We start from the raw sequence: 20020 nt of genomic DNA, 5'->3' as shown, positions 1-20020 counted from the left end.
GAAAGTGGATTGAAAGTGGATTATTTAGTGTGTGTGACCACAGCCTAGGACAGAAGAGATCTGGTTCACCTCTCCAGCTCTGCCATGGAATATTCACTCTGCCATGAAGGTTGCTGGGTGACCATTGGCCAGTCACATATTTTTGGCCTAACCTACCTCATTGAGTTTTTGTGATTATAAAACTGGGAACTGGACAACTGTGTACTCCTTTTCGAGGGCAGAGTAGGATAAAAATATGCTAGATAGAAGTCCTAGGGCTCTCACCAAACTATAGTTTCCAAGAATCCCCAGTGGGAAAACAGAATGGTAAAACAGGTCTGTAACCAATACATTTATTTATGTAATTCATTTATTTACTTCAATAGTAACATGAAGTTCATGTTATAGCTATAGTTTGCAATAATGCACTGTGCTTAAGAACATAAGAAGAGCCATGCTAGATCTAGTCCAGCATCCTGTTTCAGAAAGTGGCCACCCAGCTCCTCTGGAGGTCCAACAATAGGGCATAGAGGCTGAGACCTTCCCCTGATGTTTCCTCCTGGCACTGGTATTCAGAGGGTTTACTGCCTCTGAACACGCAGGTTCCCTTTAGTCACCATGGCTAATAGCCACTGATAGACCTACCCTCCATGAATCTGTCAAATTCCCTTTCAAAGCCATCTATGCCTGTTGCCATCACTACATCCTCTGGCAGCAAATTCCATATTTTAATCACTCACTGGGTGCGTTCAGATGGGGCGTTTCAGCCGGCATAAACTGTACCGGTTGGAACCGTTGCAGTTTATGCCGGCTGAAACGCGATCACACTTACCTCCTGTCTGCGGAGCCCATTGCTGTATGCCCATTCACACACAGCGAGCGTCGGCGATTTGTTTTTTTTTAACTTCATTTGCGCATGCGCATAGGCAGCCATCCACAGAATGCACAAAACACCCCATCCAGAAAAGCATGCCCTGAAGAGAGGACTTACCTTTAAAGTTTAAAGAGCAAACTGGCCTCCCTGAGGTCCCAGACTCCTCTAAAACGTTAAACTAAGGACCTTTTCTTTTTTAAAAACAAACGCCGGGGCGAAGCTTCGCCCAAGCGCATATCGCCGACCTAAAAAAAAAATGGCGGGCGAAAATTGGAAGCCTTGGGCTTCCGAACGGAAGTGGCTCTACAACGGTGAAGAGCGATCAGATGGGGGCTAAAGCGATTACAACCGTTGCACTCAGGATACCACCACTTGGGGACCTAGTGGCAGAATACAACGGTTTAAAGCTCTTTGCAACGGTTAGGGACGGAAGGCAGATGTTCGCCATGTGAACGCCGGTAAGTACACTGATTCCAACCGGCACCTATACCATTGTAAATGCCCTGTCTGAACTGTATAAAGAAGTGCTGTGTCAGTCCTGAATTTATGGCCCATCAGCTTCATTGGATCCCCTCAAGTTCTAGTATCCCTCAAGGGAGAAAAGGTTCTCTTTGTCAACTCAGTCCACCCTGTGCATAATTTAATAAATTTCTATCATGTCCCCTTTTAACTAAACTGAAAAGTACCAAACTCTTGAGCCTTTCCTTGTAGGGAAGGTGCTCCAACCCCCTAATCATCTTGGTTGCCCTCTTCTCTACTTTTTCTAGCTCTGCAGTGTCCTTTTTGAGATATGGTGATCAGAACTGAACACATTATTCCAAGTGAGGCCACACCATAGACCTATACAGGAGCATTAAAATAACGGCTATTTTATTTTCAGTCCCTTTCCTAATAATCCCAAACATAGGGTTTGCCTTTTTCACCAGTGCAGCACACTGGGTTGACAGTTTCATTGAGCTATCCTGTACAATCCCAAGATTTTGTTCCCTCTCAGTCTCAGCAGTTTCAGAGTCCATTAGGCTATACTTGAAGTTGGGGATTTTTTGTCCCAATGTGCATCACCTTACACTTACAAACACTGGACGTCATCTGCCACATTGTTGCCCATTTGCACAATTTGTGGAAATCCTTCTGGAGTTCTTCACAGTCATCATTGGTTTTCACCACCCTGAATAATTTTGAGTCATCTGCAAACTTGGCCACTACACTACTCACCCATGATCCCAGATCATTTATGAACAATTTAAATAGTACCACCCCCAATACCGATCCTTGTGGGCCCAGCTGCTTACTTCCCTCCATTGTAAGAATTGTCCAGCAAAGGTGCATGTAGAGTTTTGGATTACAGCTGTAAAAGATTGTGCTAATGCCATAGGCGGAAGGGTACCTAGCAGGAAAACATGATACCTGAATGGGAGCAGCAGCATCAAGCCTGCCTTTCCTGCTCATCATTGAGGATCATTGTGAATTATGTCTCTCCCCATCCACCCTCACACATGGTTGAGTTGGAAGTTCTGAGAAGCTCTCAGAACTTTCTTCATGTTACTTGCATTAAGGGTGTTGTGCTAACTCACCCACAAAGGAGCTAAGCTCTTATTTAAGAAGGTCTGTTTTCACATTGTAGCAGAGCTCTTACAAAGCTTCTCTTGCTTATTCAAAATGCTCCTAACATTGCTTAGGAAGCCTCAAGGAAGAAATTAGCATTCTAGAATCTAAATGAGAACTGGTCAGGTTCTGGGATTTGACCAGCAACGACCATGTTGATCATCCCATTGGAAGAAGCCTAATGCCCAAGAACATGGAATTGGTGTTCTGAATAACTCCAGCTCCCTACTGAAGAAAATACCCTTTGTAAGAACACTGAAGATCACTTTCTTTCTGCTCTTGCCAGGAAGTATCCTACAAATGGGAAATTTCAGGGATTTAATCCAAGCTATGCAATTCTGTGATGATACTGAAGAGGAGAGAACAATATGTTAGCCAGGGATCCACAGCATATTAGAAGTCTCTTTAGGACCTCTGTCTGTCTGTCTGTTCCCACACACACATGCATACCCACAGACTTTTAAAAGCTAACTTTTACAAATGCCTGATGCTATACTTTAAAAAAAAAAAGTTCCTTGAGCCTTTCTGATTTGACTCAGTCTGGACCACTGCAATCCCTAAGCAATGGCTCCTTGCCTTTAGCAAAACAGAAAAGGATTGGTGTGTCATTTTATGAAAGAGCAGTCATGTGGGGGATGGGAAGGATATAGATGATCTGGAAGCTCAACTTTGTTGTCTATTTGGGTTCTCTTGTGGTCTGGGAGAAAGGCTGCTTCAAAGATTGTTGTGAGGCAGGGATGCCATTTTGTACCCCTTACCAAAGGAGAAGAGAGTTCTGCAAGATTCTCAGCTGGGGGAATTAAACTGTTGAGTATACAGTACAAATTAAATGGCAAAAAAAGCAATGTTTGTTAAAGAATTGTTGAGATGCGTCTTTTTTATGCCTCACAATAGGAAATGTTATCAATGCCCGTCACTGCTAACAATACTTGTGCTTTGTCATTATGTACCTAATAGAAAGGCTCATTGTAATTGAATGGTGCCAGTAACACAGAGCTGCCACTGAAAATGGCAGCCCTGTGTCAAGATCCCATGTCTCACTCCATATTGCAGTGCAACTTTCCTGGAGTCCTGGTGTCATTACTCTGTACTTCCCTTCCCCCATCTAATAGCAAACATTGACGTGGAATGGGATCAGATAAGCATGCAGCAGATCGATACTGGATTACTGCCCCCCAAAAGGAGGGAAGAAGAGCTATCTACACGGTCCTGAGCTGTAGTTGCCTGCCAAGCTGGGTGGCAAAGTAGACTGAGGCCAAGCATGTCCATCCCATCCATCATCATGGTGAGGCCAGGCAGGCTCATCCCTTGATGTGGAGAGGCAAGGCCAGGTGGATCTGTCCTTCACCACAGCAGGCCTGGGTGGGCATGTCCCAACCCTCCACACAATGAGGCTGGCCCAGGCAAAGATAAGCCGAAGAGGGAGTGTCCCTCGCCACCACAAGCCCTTCTTCCCCGCACCTCCAGGTCTTGCCTGCCCCTGTTTGGGCTCGGGTGGCCTGACAGGAGGGGGTGGCCCCCATGGAGGGATGCTGCCCTGAGCCATTGGCCCACCCAGGCGTTTCCCAGTGGCCTTTGTGGCCAATCGACCCCTGCCTCCACTCTCCAGTACATATTGACTATAACAAGAAAATCCACCAGATGAACGTTTATGATAGCACAATATCCAATGTGTTGGGAGGATCCAGTTTCCTGCCCCAGGGCTGGAACTATGCAGCTGGGGTGAACACTGGACCTTTAAAATTATATAAATGCTCTGTGTTTCACTTGTCTCCTCCTCATCTATTCCTGATAAAGAACATGGCATTTGAAAGCTTGCAATATTTTAAGAGACTGCTTGCTTTAAGCCACCCTGAGGTTCTCATTCGTGTTACCCAAGGGAAGAAACCCCACATGGTTCTTGGCTTACAGAATGGCATTATGAAAGATATGCAGGTACCCTCAGATAACCTGCCTTGTGCCACGTGTTCCTGCTTCCTTCACCCTTTGTGCCATCTGCTATCCATTCCTGTTATGCAGCCAGACATAGTAGTCAGGGGGGAAGGCAGTGGGCCTGACAATACCACCTCCTTGTCTGCTCCCCCAAATTGATCACAGGTGTCCCGATCGGGGGGGGGGAGCCCGGCATTTGTTTTGTGTCGGCCGTCAAAGCTGCTTAAAAGCAGCGTGGCAGAGATGTAATGTGACATGACGCAACGGTGAAGTGATGAGTACCCTGGTGTCTAATCATCTCATCGCAGATGTAAGGCAACAAATTGGAAACTGCTGGAGCAGTGCAGAGGAACGGCTGCCCAAGTTTCCCTGTGGCTACATCGACACATCTGAATGAGAACAGGCAAGCTCAGGAACCATTCTACAAGGCTGACTCCACACATACAGCCCAGTGAGATGGTAGAGTCCTGTGGTGGTAGAGTGGATTGGACCACTTCAGGCTGCAGGTCCAGATTTTGAATGTCCACCCATGTAAATCTGGTAGATTTTGTGTCCAGTAGCACCTTAGAAACCAACTGGATGGCGAGCCTGGATCCAAATCTAGCTGTTTTACTGCAGACCAGCAGAGCTACCCTCTAACACTATCACCCATGTAAAGAAATCCTTGCATGTAGAAAACTCACATAAGTTGGGATGATTTCATTTATTGATTTGAAATAATTATATGCCTGCCTTTCTCATGAGCATCACAGGACCCAAAGTCGGTAACAACAGTATAAAAAGAATTTGACAAAATAGATATAAAAACACTAAAAACCAATCTGCAAGCACCTTGTGCTCCCACCAGCATGGTACTCCCCTTTTGCCCAGGCTCAGTGTTGGGCTAGCATTATTTCTTTATTTAGATATTCATGCCAAACTCTTCTCCTCTATGGGGACCTCAAGCAGGTTACAAAAGTTTTCTTCCTTCCTCCATTTTATCCTTACAACAGCAACCCTGTGAGGTAGGTTAGGCCAAGAGAGTGACTGTCCCAAGATCACCCACCCAGTGAGCTTCCATGGTAGAAGGGGGATTCGAACCTGGGTCTCCCACTCTAGCTCAACTACTACACCATGCTGGCAGTGATGCATTCATGCATGAACCCATCACACATCCTGAGACACAAGCTTCTGTAAATGTCTAAATGATGTCAGGGCAGAATCTCACACCCCTAGAAAGTAACTTTATATGGTGATTTCAAGTAATGACTCTTGGCACCTAATACATTTTGACAGATGCAAACATTTGACTCAGTGCATACTACTGACTCACAAAACAGCCTTATCATAGGAAGCATGCGTCCAAAGCATTCTTCACTTAGAGCCTGTTTGCCTTATCATGCAGCTATCACTTCACAGATAGGTTCTAGAGGAAGCTGTGTGTGCTACTTGGCTGCCATCAGTGCCTGGCAACCAAAAGCAGGGGAGCTGCCTTTGCCAGAGGCGGCTGAATAGAGGAGGCATATGCAGAACACAAGATCAGCAACTGGAGATAAAGGTTTTGGGGTGACTGAGCACTCCTGTAGTATACTAGCAAGGGAGTGGAGGTGGATGAAAAGCCTTATGGCAAAAGTCTGGAGAAGTCCCTTGTCAGTTTCAACTGTGTGGTGCCTTCAGGGAAGCTGAAACTGACAAAGAGATGATCAGAGGCCCTCCCCTAACTCTGCCTTAAGATTCTCTTAACAGACGAAACTGGCAAAGTCTTTCAGGCAAAGTGAAGGAAAAGGTCCCTCTCTGTTACATCTTGGATGAACTTCAGCCCCTGTCCCTCCACACATACACCCGTGCACTGTGTACAGCATGCAGGTTTCTATTTAAAGGTACACAGTGGTACTATTTCACTCCTTAGACTATGCCCTGACTCCAAGGCTAGGTTCCCCTTTTGTCTTCCAAATCTCTCATGCCCAATTCATTTGGGAAGCTCATGGCCAGGGGTCCCCAACCTTTTTGAGCCCACAGGCACATTTGGAATTCTGACCAGTCGTGGTGGGTGCAGCAACAAAATGGCTGCCACAAAATGGCTGCTGTAATAGGTGGATCCAGCCACAAAATGATTGCCACAGCTTACCTTCAGTAACACAGTACAGATCCTTGTGCTGGAGTGGCAGCTGTTGCCAAAGCAACATTAAAAAAAAAAGTCTGCACAGCCAATCGAATCTCCAGGGGTCAATGAGAAGCCATGCTGGGCAAAAGCCTTACCTTGCCCCACCCACTTCCTAAAAGCACTTGGCGGGCAGCAGAAAAGGTGTCAGCGGACACCATGCCACCCACAGACACCACACTGAGGAGCCCTGCTCTTGACACGATGGGAAAGGCACTTGGAAAATCCACTCTTCGGCTGTGATCATGCACACAATGGCCACGTTCAGACTGGCAGTTTGAAGCGGGAGGGAGTCGTTGCAAAAAAGAGCCAGAACAAACTGTTCCGGGTTTTCCCAGTCACACTGCGTGGACTGATGCGGGAACAGGAGGCGCAAGGGAGCGTTCACACTGTTGGCCCAGAGGCACGGCTGTAAGCGGCGTTTTCCTCGCAGCAGATGCCTGGCCACAGCAGCAAATAGGGCAGGATCCGGCCGCTGTGGGCCATAGGCACATCCGGCGACATCACTACCCCCTCTTCAAGGCAATCACCTGCACCTTCCTGGTGCCAGAGTGAGGCTAGGAGGTCAGTCAGCGTAAACACCTGGCACACATTATTAACATGGGCTGTTCCCAGCTTTTAGCGGTTCGCGTTCTCACTTCCGGGAAGCAGACTGAAGCGGGATAAACAGGCTCTCCAGAGTTTGCTACCACTTTCACCAGGTATCTTTTAAACCCAGGAGGTAAGCGCTACAAGACGGGTTGAGTACAGGTGGGGAACGCCGGACAGATGTGCCTGTGTGAACGGCCCCTTTAATCCACTTGTGAAATGTTCCTCACGCGCGCCTATATTGGGGCAAATTGCTAGTCTGAACTCGGCCTAAATAATCCACTTTCAATCCACTTTCAAACTGGATTTTTCTGTGTGAACTGGCAAAATCCAGTTTGAAAGTTCATTGAAAGTGGATTATGTAGTGTGTCTGATCGCAGCCTTCATCTTGTTTTGCCAATCCGTCATCTGTTTGGAGTGATCCACTCCCTCTCTGACTGTATTGTTTACACTTCCTTTTGGCTTTTGATCTCAGTTGTGTTCTGCATCCTAACAGAACATACAAACCTCTTGGATTGCATGGCTTTTGATCTCATTTTGTAATCACACACACTCCTCGTTAGTACCTATGCAGAAGCATGTATAAAAATGTGCCAAATGAAGGTAACTCTTCACATATCTGATACAATGAGTTCTGGCCAGCAAAGGGGTTTATCACAATAAAATACATTAAGGTACCAAAAAGACTGTGGCAGAGCAATCTTGGTACCACTTGGGAAGTTACGACATGCTTGACCTGACTGCTATAAAATTAAGTCAGTCATTCCTGAGTTTCTGTAGTCCTGTACATATAGCCCCTCTGTGTTGACTGAACATGTACGGAGGGAAAGTGGGCACGAGTGTAATGGCTCTGCTTATACACTATTATCGGGGTGAATGCCCAATGTGCCCACATGTATACTCGGTCCCTGTGATCAGGGACTCTGCTTTCTGAATTTCCACAGTCATGAGAGCATATGCACAGGAACGCTTCCTTCATGAGCACATACAGATGACCCAGCAGAGGCGGACCAGTATGCTTGTGCTCAGTCTCCCTCCCTGTGCAATCAGCATGCGAAGAGGTCATGTGTACAGGGCTTTTGACTTATGCCTAATTAACAGAGGTGATAGTTAATGATGGTGGCTAAATAGAACCTCCATATTCAGAGGGAGCGTACCTGTAAATGCCAGTTGCTGGCTGGGAGGCAACAATACAGAGAAGCTTTGCCTTCTATATCTAGCTTTAGGCTTTTTGGAGGAACCTGGCTGACTACTCTGGGAAACAGGATGCTTGAGCAGATGGATCTTCATCCAGTCCAACTGTACTCTTCCCATACTTTTAGTTTTTTTAAACTGTTTTTTTAAATAAGTTTCAGTCTCAGTGGGTTGCATTCTGTGTGTTTGTGTGTGTGTGTGTGTGTGAGTGTATTTGAAACTGGGTTGCAGTAACTTCAAGCAAAAGGCAAGGTCTTTGCAAAGAGGAAGCAAACGTTCAAGACGTGATGGTGTTGGTAATGAGAGAAATTTGAGAGCCTCTTTACCTTGAGCCGGGCATGTCCAAGCTATTGTGTATCTTGTTACCAACCCGAGGCCGCTTTTTCAACAAGTTACTGAAGTAACCCTCAGAGGCCATCTCAGAAGACGCTAATGGAGGAGAGGAAGGGTTTCATGCCACAATATTTCCCTCCTTAAATGAGAGGTCTGATTCGTTTCCTTTCTTTCTTCCAAAGGATCTCAGTCCCAATCTCTCCTTTTAGCATTGCTGAGGATACAGGTTTCTGAAATATGATTGTCTGTGGCAGCCGTTTGCTGCGGAGACGTGACAGCAGACATCCCAAACTTGTTGAATGCTGACGATCCCAGCCAAATTTTAGGAGTGCCTGAAAACACGGATGCCTTGGTGAATGCTGACAGTTACCTAAAGGTGGCTGCCGACATGCACCGGTGTATATTGGGAAAGTGTGCTGGGGAGGGGGGCAGATTTCTGTTTCCAGGCATCTCAGCAAAGGGTGCTGTCCTCCGCTGCCACTCCGTCACTGTCACCCTCCCGCCACCTCTCCCAGGAGCCAGAGCAGGTAAACCACCACCCCCTCTTTTCTGGCATCTTCAAGCACGGGGGCAGGGCTGAAACAACATACCCTAGAGAGAGTTTTGTTGCTGCCGATGGTGCTAAGTGGCACGAAGTAAGGCCCTAAGTAGCTGAATGGAGATGTTATCTTAAAACACTGAAGCTCTTTGGGTGAATGAACCTGTTGTGTCCGCTGACTGCCACCAGAGGCCAGCGAATACCCCAGAGCTTGACTCTGGAAGAACAATGGGGACAAGGCTCCTGGTCTCTCCACTGAGGGACCAATGGGACGCTGGCGGTAGATTCAAACCCACCAACGGGACCTAGGGGGTGTCCCCCACATGTGTATATAGTTGGTCCACGGGCCATTACCCTTTGTCTTTGTTGTGTAGCAGTGAAGCATGCAGGATGTTATGCGAGCCGCAGCGGCCTCGCCATGCGGTTAACCTACTACACAATAGAACCCATCTGAATTCTTTCCCACTGCCAGCCTTAAGATATTTTGTACCTTAAAAGAAAATGGCACTCACATCCTACTGTGGAATAGAGAGTGTTTAAACCAAAAAGACTGAGCTTCTCTAAGGGTGATTCTGCATTGGCTTTTCCCTCCCTTGTTTTATCAAACCCATGTTGGAACAGAAATTCTCCTCTGCATTGCATGTTCCTTTCACCTTTTTTGCTCATCAGATTTTATGGTACCCTCTGCACTGCATGCCACTTTCACTTTCTTTGCTCATTGGGTTTTATGGTGCCTTCTGCGTAGATTCACAGCAGTTCAGGGGTGACTTTGCAGTCAGTAGGCGTTGCCCTGGGGTATTTGAATGTGGCTTTGAGCTGCACCTTTCCCTCAGTGTTGAGAAAATGTGGAGCAAATGCTAGATGCAGAATCACCCTGAATCTACCATCTAAAATTTCACATTACTTCACGAGAAGGCCGGCCCTGTTCCCCCTCCTTTTTGTTGTTGTCATTCCTTGGTGCATAGGAAGGAATATAAAATTTCTTCTTCCAGCGAGATGTTTGTTAGTATTATTAACAACACATGCCTAAGGTGCTTGTGTGTCATCCTAGCATCTGGGTGGTTTTTTGACACATTTAATCAAGTGTTTCATCTGATAATGGCTGTCTTTGGAGGTTAATACAGTGTGGCACATCTTTAATTCTTCCTTCCATTCCTCTCCAATAAGATAAAATAAAATAAGAGAGAAGAGAATCCCTGGGGGATAATCACTATGGTTCCTGTATTCTCTACTCATCATGGAATGTCCTGCATTGAACCTACCTTTATTGAAAAGTTACATCGATTCAGTATATAGTAATACAGGCAAAAATAATTACAGCTTTGCGAGAGGTGTAAGACCTTAATCCGAACCTCACAAACATTCAATAAGAAGTCGTACAGGCTGGGAAATAGGCTTTTGACAGCTCAGCCCCAAAGGGGAGGAGAGGGGAGCAGCGTCAAGCAGCTTGCAAGAACAAAAGCTAGGCTCTAAAATGACATTAAGCCAACTCACAGGAGGAGATGGACCAAGCAGAATATCAAGCGTTTGATAAACCAATTAATATTCCTGGGTTTTCTTATTGCAAACAGAAATGTTACTATAGAAGGTTTATGCCATGGTACGTTGGCCGTGGAAGCGGCATCGTAAGAACATAAGTGCCCTGCTGAATTGGGCCAAAGGGGGCCAAGACTGTGTTTGGGCCAAAGGCAGAGTGTTGAGTTGGGTTAAAGGGCAGGGGTAGGAGGAGTTCCCCAATAGTTTATTCCCACCCACCCTCCCACCCACCCACACTATCTTTTGCCCCACCCCCCAGCTTGTTGCTTCTAATTTGGTAAGGCACTGCTGTTTTAACCTTGTTCGTTTTCCCTTTCAGCCATGACTGGTCTTGTTGTTCCTCCAATGTAAAAGAAGAGGAGGAAACGCTGGAATTTTTTTTTCTTTTTTACAGCACAAAACTACTTATTTGTGATGGACCACTAGAAGGGGGGGGAGGAAAGCACTACACACTCTTTTGATGGGAGGGAAGCCATCTGAAGCAAGAAGGGGAACAGTTTTCACACGTTGGATGAGCTAGCAGACCGCTTCCAGGTTTCATACTCACTTCCATCACCCCCCCCCCCCCCGAAATTAAAAGAAGGGTTTTCCAGAGATCCAGGTGTACACTGTTGATGCGATGGAATCAGAAGTACAAGGTTTTTTTGGGGGGGTTGGGGTTTTTTAATGGACAGAAAACCTTCCGGATGTTTGTAAAATATTAAAAAGGGGTGAAAACAAAATTGGCCAACTGATTCAAGTGTGATATTTTGGATACTCTTTGTTTTACTTTGTAGGTGGGGGGGAAATGTTGAAGTTTCTATTTTCTATGGAGCCTTTCAGATACCAATTTAGTTTATGCAGAAAAAAATAACACAAAACAGGGTACCAGCATGGAAGACTTTCTTATAAAACTGATATGAATGGTGGGACGTTGACGTATGTGTGTATTTGCTTATAGTTTAATCTCTTTTTAAAAATGAAAAATGTAAGATGTTTTACAATTATTTAAATAAATAAACTTGTAAGTTATTGTATGTAGAGGTAGAAATTGAAGACTTGGGGAGGGGGGCTTTTCCCTCCCATCTCCTGATGTACAATGAATCCTTTTTTTGGGGGGGGGTCATAATGCAAAAATGCAGCAATACCCCCAAGGTGTTTCTTTAATGCTGCAATCTGTTTTCACTTCTCTCCTGCTCTTTATTCAACCCTGTCCAAGAATGTCTTGAATTCTTCACGAAGGACTCATCACAAGTTTTTTATACACATAATTGTATATATATGCATATATATATATAAATATATAAATATAGGGCAGTAGTTAATGTATGAATATTATACACTTTTTCATCTTTTGATTCAGTTAAGGTTTCAGGTACTGATGTAAGCTGTTCTAGTTTCATACATCCAATTGATAAATATGCGGCATGTATGGGCTTTTTGCCAGGTTTTCATGTGGAACTGTCATGACTTTTCAGGTTGTAATTTGAGCAAGAGGGAATGGAAAAGGCATCTCCAGTTGGTTGCTTTCCATGTACTACAGGCGAGATTCAGTTATGTACACATTACAACATGCAATGACACTCACATATGAACATTAAGAATCCTGGAGACATTTTGTGAATAATCCTTACAGTACATATATTTCTCCACTTTTTTACAAACAAAAGTAAGTGTTGACTTTCAGTTTTCAGGCATTATGTCTGCGTTTGCCAGGAGGCCAGCCACTACACATATTAGGAGTATCCTTCTCCAGATACATGCACTCACTGCATCATCTAAACAAGGGTGCTGCACATATTTTACATGTGCAAACCATAACACTGGAACATCCAGCTATCATTTCATGTATAGCAAAAATGTATGTACATGCAAAATATAGATTGTGCCCTTGTTCAGATGACATGGTGACCACTCATGTTGGGAGGAGGCCATTCCCAATATGGACAAGGTGCTTCCCTCCCAATACGTACAAACATAATGTCTGTAAAGGACTTCAGATTATGTCAACTAGTATATTGTGAATTTTCAAACATTCACAAAATGTGTCCAAGATTATCAGTGTTCATATTTGGATGTCAACTCCCATCAAGTTTTGGATGTTCACCATAATATACACATGGTAAGAAATCTGCATTCTTAAAACACAGCAGGAGCAACAACACAGGATCCAAATTCTGGAATTAGAATATACATTTGGCTCCATTGCAGACCATCATGGGCTTGGTATGAAGCCTCCTCTCCCCCCACCCCCATGGTAAGACTTCTCCATTAGTCTGGATGAAGAGACAGGCCCAGTAAATACAAAAGACTATGTACATGTCACGGGTCTCTTCATTGAAAAGAATGGGAAAGCATGCATGCATTAAGAGATCCATGAATGTGTGTGCATCTAAATGCACATGGATCTGTAGTTCAGGGTGGCCACATATTCATGAGGAATGTAGTGAATATTGCTGATCCATGGCATGCGCTTTCCCATCGAGATGTTAATCGCTGGTAAAGAGCTGTTCTAATGGACTGGTAATTTCTCTACTATAAACTACCTTCTGCTGATGTCATTGTAACCATTTCTAATGGAGTCCCTTATGTCAATAATATGCCTATAAAAGCTATTGATCACTTATTGGCTCTTTATAATATACTATTTATATATGTACCTGTATTTTAAGGTGGAACCCAAACTTCTGTGCACCCAGTGAGGGTAACTGTGTTTTTTTTTTCAGGGGAATAAAAACATTAGTGTTTTCCCATGACGATTGTTTGTGGAAGTGTTCATGACAAAACAGAAAAAAAAATGTAATGCAGAATGAACCCCTGTTTTCTTAATTTCCCAGGGTAAGATCATACATGATCATTTTACATGATGCTCACAGCTCTCTTTCTTGGTTATGTCAAATTAGTGAAACTGCTGTCATGGGTCAGCTGTCGTGGTCCATTCTCTCTTTATAAAGCTGAAGAACAAACCAACAGCCTAAACAAGAATGGGATCACCAAGCAAAACAGTGACCTAGGCAACACTGATTCTCATGTTCACGTTCCTATTGATATAGTAAAGGACCAAGTCAGATGCAAGATTTGAGGCTCACTTTTCCACTCACTCACAAGAACCAATCTATTCTCACGACCAAGGTAATATGTACACTAAGACAGCCCATGAGTCTCATCCACCACAGCACCCACAGCCCCTACACTCCCAAAATGTATCTTTGGCTTCCATTCATATATATCTGCATTGGCATGAGAGGTAATTCCTGTTGTTGTGATCTCACATTACCAGGGAATGTGTGTAAATGTAGGATCTCCATGAATATGTTTCTTTACCACCTGATCAGCTTCATGGACAAGGATGTGCAAATTGAACAAGGATGTGCAAATTGCTGCCAATGTTCACTAGCACATATGCACAGACTGAATCATAGCATGCACACACAGACACACAAACCCCTCAAGAAGTTTGCTTTTTGATCTGTGATTTAGTCAATGTGTGCATCAATAACCTGTGAGGAAGAAAAACAGAATACAAATTGAAAATGGATGGACATGCACATATGACAATTCCCAAACTAATCTGAGAAATTCTCCAAGGTAAACTAGGAAGCAGAATGGCGGGGCAGAGTAAAACTGTGGAACAAGAACAGAACCAGTGAATTCTGCTCATTTACTGGAGCTTGTGCTAAATCTCAGGAATAAAGGTGACCCAAAATAAACATCTGAACCAACTCAAATTGTGATGTGACTTTTGCTCTCAGTTTTCTAGCAGTGACTTTTTTTTTTCTGTTGGCGTGCTGTCTACTGTGATGTCATTTTCAATATACCATGTCCCAGAAAAACTAAATCTCAATTCCTCTTCATTGTTGCAAAATGCAAAATCATAGCAAAGGATTGCAGATTGTAAAAAACTACAAATCAGAATTCCGAATGCCACATCCAAAGAATCTGAAATTTTGAAGCCATGAAAAACCCTGTTTTTCCTCTCCAAATATACCTTACTACTTTAACACCATAAATGTGGTTAGCATGTAAAATTGTATTAACTGGCATATTTATAGAATTTTAAAGTATAAATTATTTCTTTTTATAAGCAAAACATCGAATACACCCATTACTACAATGAGTAAGAGCTACAAACAGTTGCACTCTATCTTAACACAAAAGAGAAGAATATATTCGATATTTTCTAGTCTTCACCCAAATTTGCTAGTTTTTCCATTGGAAACAGCCCTCATGCTTTTCAAAACCAAGTCTTAAAAGGATTTCACACATTCCAAAAGAAAAAAAAATCTAGTTTTTCCTATGTTCCACAAAATTTCCGATTACTTCTGTTGGCAAAACTGGATGCTATACAGTTTGAGTGGATAAAACTCTTGTCTTTTCCACTCATTTTCCACTCATTCTGAAGACCACATAGTTCATAAGAGGATTTTTTCTCTCTCTTTCACTGCTACCCCCAAATTTTCCACCAGAAAAATTGGGGTGAAAAGTCGTCTAGAAAAAAATGTGTTTTTCTCTAATGTTTTTCTTTTTTTCCAGGCCTTTATATCTGTAGCCATGTTGCACACCAAATTCTTACATGTAAGTCATAAGAGGTGATGTTCTTACACATTTAAAAGCCACTGTGTGCACATATTCTGTGAGTAGCAATTGACTGTGGATGAGATTCTCAGTGTGAGTTCATAACAGCTATTTACACTCATGCAGGATCATTGCATATTGCAGTTGACATAGTAATTACTCTAATTTCCTCTATGGAACTGGGTAACTTGTGAAGGGAACCACAAAAGCAGGAAAAGCAAGATGCCTTGAGCTGGCTCTGTTCTGTTGCTTTCTTCCTATTTTATTCCTTGCAAAGTGTTGGGATGTGTGAGCCATTAAAAACATCCCACATATAGCCATTAAGATCAATAACATGGCTTACAACAGTGGCACATTGGCTTTTGTATGGATGCAGCAATGTCTGGTTGACCGAAGTACAGGTGAGTGTCCCAAAATTATCAACTTGGTATTGCTATGCCATTGACTTCTAAAAGGAAAGGAGGAAGCAACCATCTCTGGAGCCATTCCAACTTTTTCTGCCAATGTGAGCAAGGCTGCTTTTTAAGCATGCACTGATGCTGTGACTCACAATCATGGTTGTCTTTGCAAGTCCACCTCACTGAAATCTGAGGAACCACTCAACAGTGTACTGTGGGACCTTTGGGGTTCCTTGGAAGCCTGTCAGATGTTCCTCCATGAAAAAAATTAATCATCGCAGACAAGTTTCCCTCAAAGGTAACTTGCAGCTCTTTACCAGTCTTCTCTTGTAAAGTGCTCTGGATGTGTTCTGGGACATACCTTGTTGTTCTAGCAGGTCAACCAGACCAGCCAGCATACCTTATGAGCAGATTGGGCACCTTTGCACATGACCAGAATCTTTTGCAATGTGTAAAAGTTCCATGGCAAAAGTAGCAAGTTTCCTCTCAGCAGACACATTGCTGTGGAAAAGGTTCCCTGAAAGGCAAAAGTTTTAAAGTGGCTGATTTAATAATGCACTGGTGTGAAAAGCATTCTCGAATCACATTTATACCCGAAGACTTGATGTTGTAATGAATAATACCCACACATGGGGCAGGGTGCCATGTATGATGAACCTGACCATATATATGGCTTTCTCCCAGGATGTCCCTCCAAGAATTCAGCACACTCTTGATTCCATGCATGAATGCACAACTGGAAGCATAGAAAGGAGCACTGGATATTTCACCAGAATACACATGAGTAAGAATCCAGAGGATAGCTGCATTTAGTCTGTTACAACAAAACATAACAAAAAGAAGTCTTGTGGCACTGTAAAAACCGACAGATTTCTTACGGCATCGGCTTTCATGGGCTAAAGCCGACTTTATCAGATGCATGAAGTGCATCGTCAGTTGAAATGTATCAATATCTATGTACACATGTACACAGACACAAAGGGAGAAAAAACCTTTCCAGGTATGGTCAACATGATCCCCAAACCATTCTGTGGGTTCTTCTAGACTAGGGTTAACAAAGCAGTGTATAAAGAGAATAAGGGCTACATCCTGAGTTGCCTGAGATAGCGCTTTGTGATTCTGAGGAAGTGGATTCTAGTCCATGGAAGCTTATACCCAATAAATCTTACTTTTTATAATGCTAAGAGTCCTGTTTTGATCCAATTCACTCCATTGCGACCAATATGATCAGCTTCTAAAAAGGACAATCCTAAGAAGAGTTTATCTCTACTTATGATTTCACTGTAAGTTAATTTTTCCTTAGGATCAAGGTACGGCTTTATACATCACTTTTCCACCTGTTCCCTCCTTCCCAACACTTTATCTATTCTCCAAGATGTAACAGCAGGGGAAATCCTACATCTGTTTTGCAGGGAAGATGCATGGCCAGTGTTTTAAAGTAATGGTAACTTAGACTGGAGTAAGGGTGGCTGAGAATTAACTATCCTTGAAAAAAAAATGAAATAATTTCGGAATGGCAAAAAAATATTAAATATGTGTAAGTAATTTTTTTAAAATAAGTTATTCTGATATGTCTTTGTTCTTTTTTCCATGCTTCCAGAAAAAGTTATATCATCATAATTTCAAAACAGATGCTGTGATTTCTTTGCCTCAATCTTTTCTTTTACTGCATTCTTTGCCCATTTTCAATAAGCATGGGTTCTTTTTTTATATATATAAAGAAACACCATCCTTTTTGTAAAGTAAATTCTCCCAAATGTATAGGTGACTTTATTGTTGTTGTTAATAATAATTTCATTTTTGTAATGTCAGTTATTATATACAGTATGGCTACACACAGAAAGCTTTTGGTAAAAATGAAATAGCTGTTTCTTTGGTTTACTGGGGTTTTTTTAATAGTCTACTTATGGAAGAACTCCTTGTTTGTAAAATGACTATGTTTAGTTTTAAACTTTAAATTATCCTAACAAAAAGAAACAAATAAAAACTTTTGGTACTGTAAAAAACCCAACCTAAAAGGAATCATCTGAACTTTTCTCATTCTTGGCGTCCCGTCCCACTGCCTTCTGCATCAAGATGCACTAAAAAGAGAGATGGACCCCCAATCCTGTAGACTCATGTGCCAGAGCAAGAATGCATGCATATGTGTACACAGAACAAGGATGTACGTACGCAGAGTCCCACATTAATTTCAGTTTCAGGAAATAACTCTCAAATGATAGGCTGGTCTCTATAGAATGCAGGATACTTGAATAGTGGGTGGATGACATACCAAAGAAGGACTGGACTTACAAGACCCCTAGCAGAGAATCCTTAACTGATCCACATATGACTTTTGGTGTTGACTGCAAGACTGGCTCCTGGCTGTTCACACATGAGCATTTTCACACTGCCTTATGAGAGCTGTACTACCATTTAGTTACCTGATCCGCCCATTTATAGCCCTCCAAGAGAACTGATTCTACCTACTCTGCAGATGCGAAAGCAAATCTGTTCGTTTCCATTTGAGGTTGATTGCAGTGAACTGAACAGATCAGGGAAGCAGCTCATGATGGAACAGAGCCATCAGACATTGTATGTTCACTTGTCAAATGTGCTCACAGCATTCTAAAGCAGTTCCATGTGTTTCTGTTGCAGCTTCTACACACCTCATCAGCACACAGTGATGGGTCTGAAGGCAAATGAGGGAGTCAAGCTCAGATCCTTCCCAGTGGAAGTCTCTGAAGCCCATTTTGGGATGGGTTTTGTTCAGTCACACAGTTGAGTCTGACTCTTCATGACCCCACGGACCACATTACACCAGTCCCTCCTGTCTTCCACCATTCTCTGAAGTTTGCTTAATTTCATGTTCATTGCATGATTACACTGTCTAACCATCTCATCCTTTGCCGTCCCCTTTTTCTTTGACCTTCAATCTTTCCCAGCATCAGAGTCTTCTCCAGTGAGTGCTCCCTTCTCATTTGGTGGCCCAAGTATTTGAGCTTTAGCTTCAGTATCTGGCCTTCCAGGGAACAGTCAGGGTTGATTTCTTTTAGGACTGGGATTTTGGATGGGAGGGGCTCCTAAAAGGAAGAGTTTCTTTCAGCTTCCCTGTGTTGGCTGGCATGCCAACTTGTGGTGGGTCCTTCAAAGACCTCCTGGATATGGAGTCTTCCTCTCCTCAACTAGCCAAGATCTTGGCGGGCAATCTACCAATCCAAGGCACTTTGTCCATCCTACCAGGGTACTGGTTTCTAATTTGTTTCAGGGTTTTTTTCCAAAATATTGTTTTTGAAAAACAAAGCCAAAGATTGTTGGAGCCCTTTCACAAACCTTCCTAACAAGGGGTGGTCTTAGGTATGAGGCATCTGGGGCAGCTGCCTTGGCCCTTGTGCTGGGGGGGGGGTCCCCACACTCAGAGACCTCTCCATTCTGCAGCCAGCTGTCCCAACTGCTGTCCTGATGATCCCACCACTTTGGAGTCACTGCTGATCCTCCACACTGCCTGACTTAGCACACTGAGACTCAGGCAGCTGTCAGGTTCTGCAGCAAGTAAATCTCCACACACGTTTCCAAGGAAGCATTATACAAAACTGGTACCATATCCACAAGATTATTGTTAGGAATGACCATGGAGCAAAAACATCCTTTCATATAGTAGGACGAGGCAAATGGCTAAGCAAATGAAATTCGAGCACGCACGCGGGAATTCTCCCGGCGGGGGATACATGATAATCGGGAGAGTCGTAGTGCCTCATGAGAGCCGAAAGATTCACACCAGGGGTGGAACGCAAGCCCTCCCTCCTTCACAAGGCCAGACAGATAACGCCATCTGGCAGAACTGGCTCCCACAGTCTCCCAAGCGTTGTTTACAGCAAGCAGCAGAGCAGCGAGCAAGCCAGGATTAGAGACGAGAACAATTAGGATTAGAGAGAAAACATGGCAGCTAGCTGACAGCAGCAAAGGGGTGGGCAATCAGCTGTAGGGCAGTGGGAGACCCTGACCACCATACAACCCTCCCCCTGTGCAGCTGCCTGAGTGAGTCTAGTGTCCCATAATTGAGTTTTGCCCGGAGCCCCAATATCTCTCAGACCAACCTTGTTCTTGATCACTTCATTGGATGCTCTTTGCTACATCCCCCGAGTACCCAAGGCAAGGCTGAGGATTGATCAGGGATCTTCTTGAATGTCTTTGGACCCTGCAGCTGCTGTTTACCAATAAAAATTGGTCAGACCCTCATTTTGTTTGGTCATCACACCTTAATATCCCAGCATGCCTTTGGCTGACCCCCATGCTTTAATGTCTGATGCTCCCTCATGACGTTCTATGATAATGAGTGAGTGCTGTCAGGTTTGTTTGTTTGTTTGTTT

At 43.7% G+C, this 20020-nt stretch overlaps 1 protein-coding gene across 1 annotated transcript in view; it reads left to right on the top strand.

The window, feature by feature from the left end:
* EBF2 (early B-cell factor 2) overlaps positions 1–11274 on the top strand; it is a 326760-nt gene extending 315486 nt beyond the window's left edge. The window contains exon 16 of the mRNA XM_015429806.1: positions 11039–11274. Coding sequence (XP_015285292.1) covers positions 11039–11070 — 32 coding nt within the window. The 3' untranslated portion in view covers positions 11071–11274. The remainder of the gene's footprint in view (positions 1–11038) is intronic.
* Positions 11275–20020: the final 8746 nt, after the last annotated feature.

Source organism: Gekko japonicus, unplaced genomic scaffold (genome assembly GCF_001447785.1).
Source record: "Gekko japonicus isolate JY-2015 unplaced genomic scaffold, Gekko_japonicus_V1.1 scaffold1131, whole genome shotgun sequence".
NCBI classification, from domain to species: Eukaryota; Metazoa; Chordata; class Lepidosauria; order Squamata; family Gekkonidae; genus Gekko; species Gekko japonicus.
Note: the sequence above shows the minus strand (reverse complement) of the source record. Positions and strands in the feature narration are given on the sequence as shown.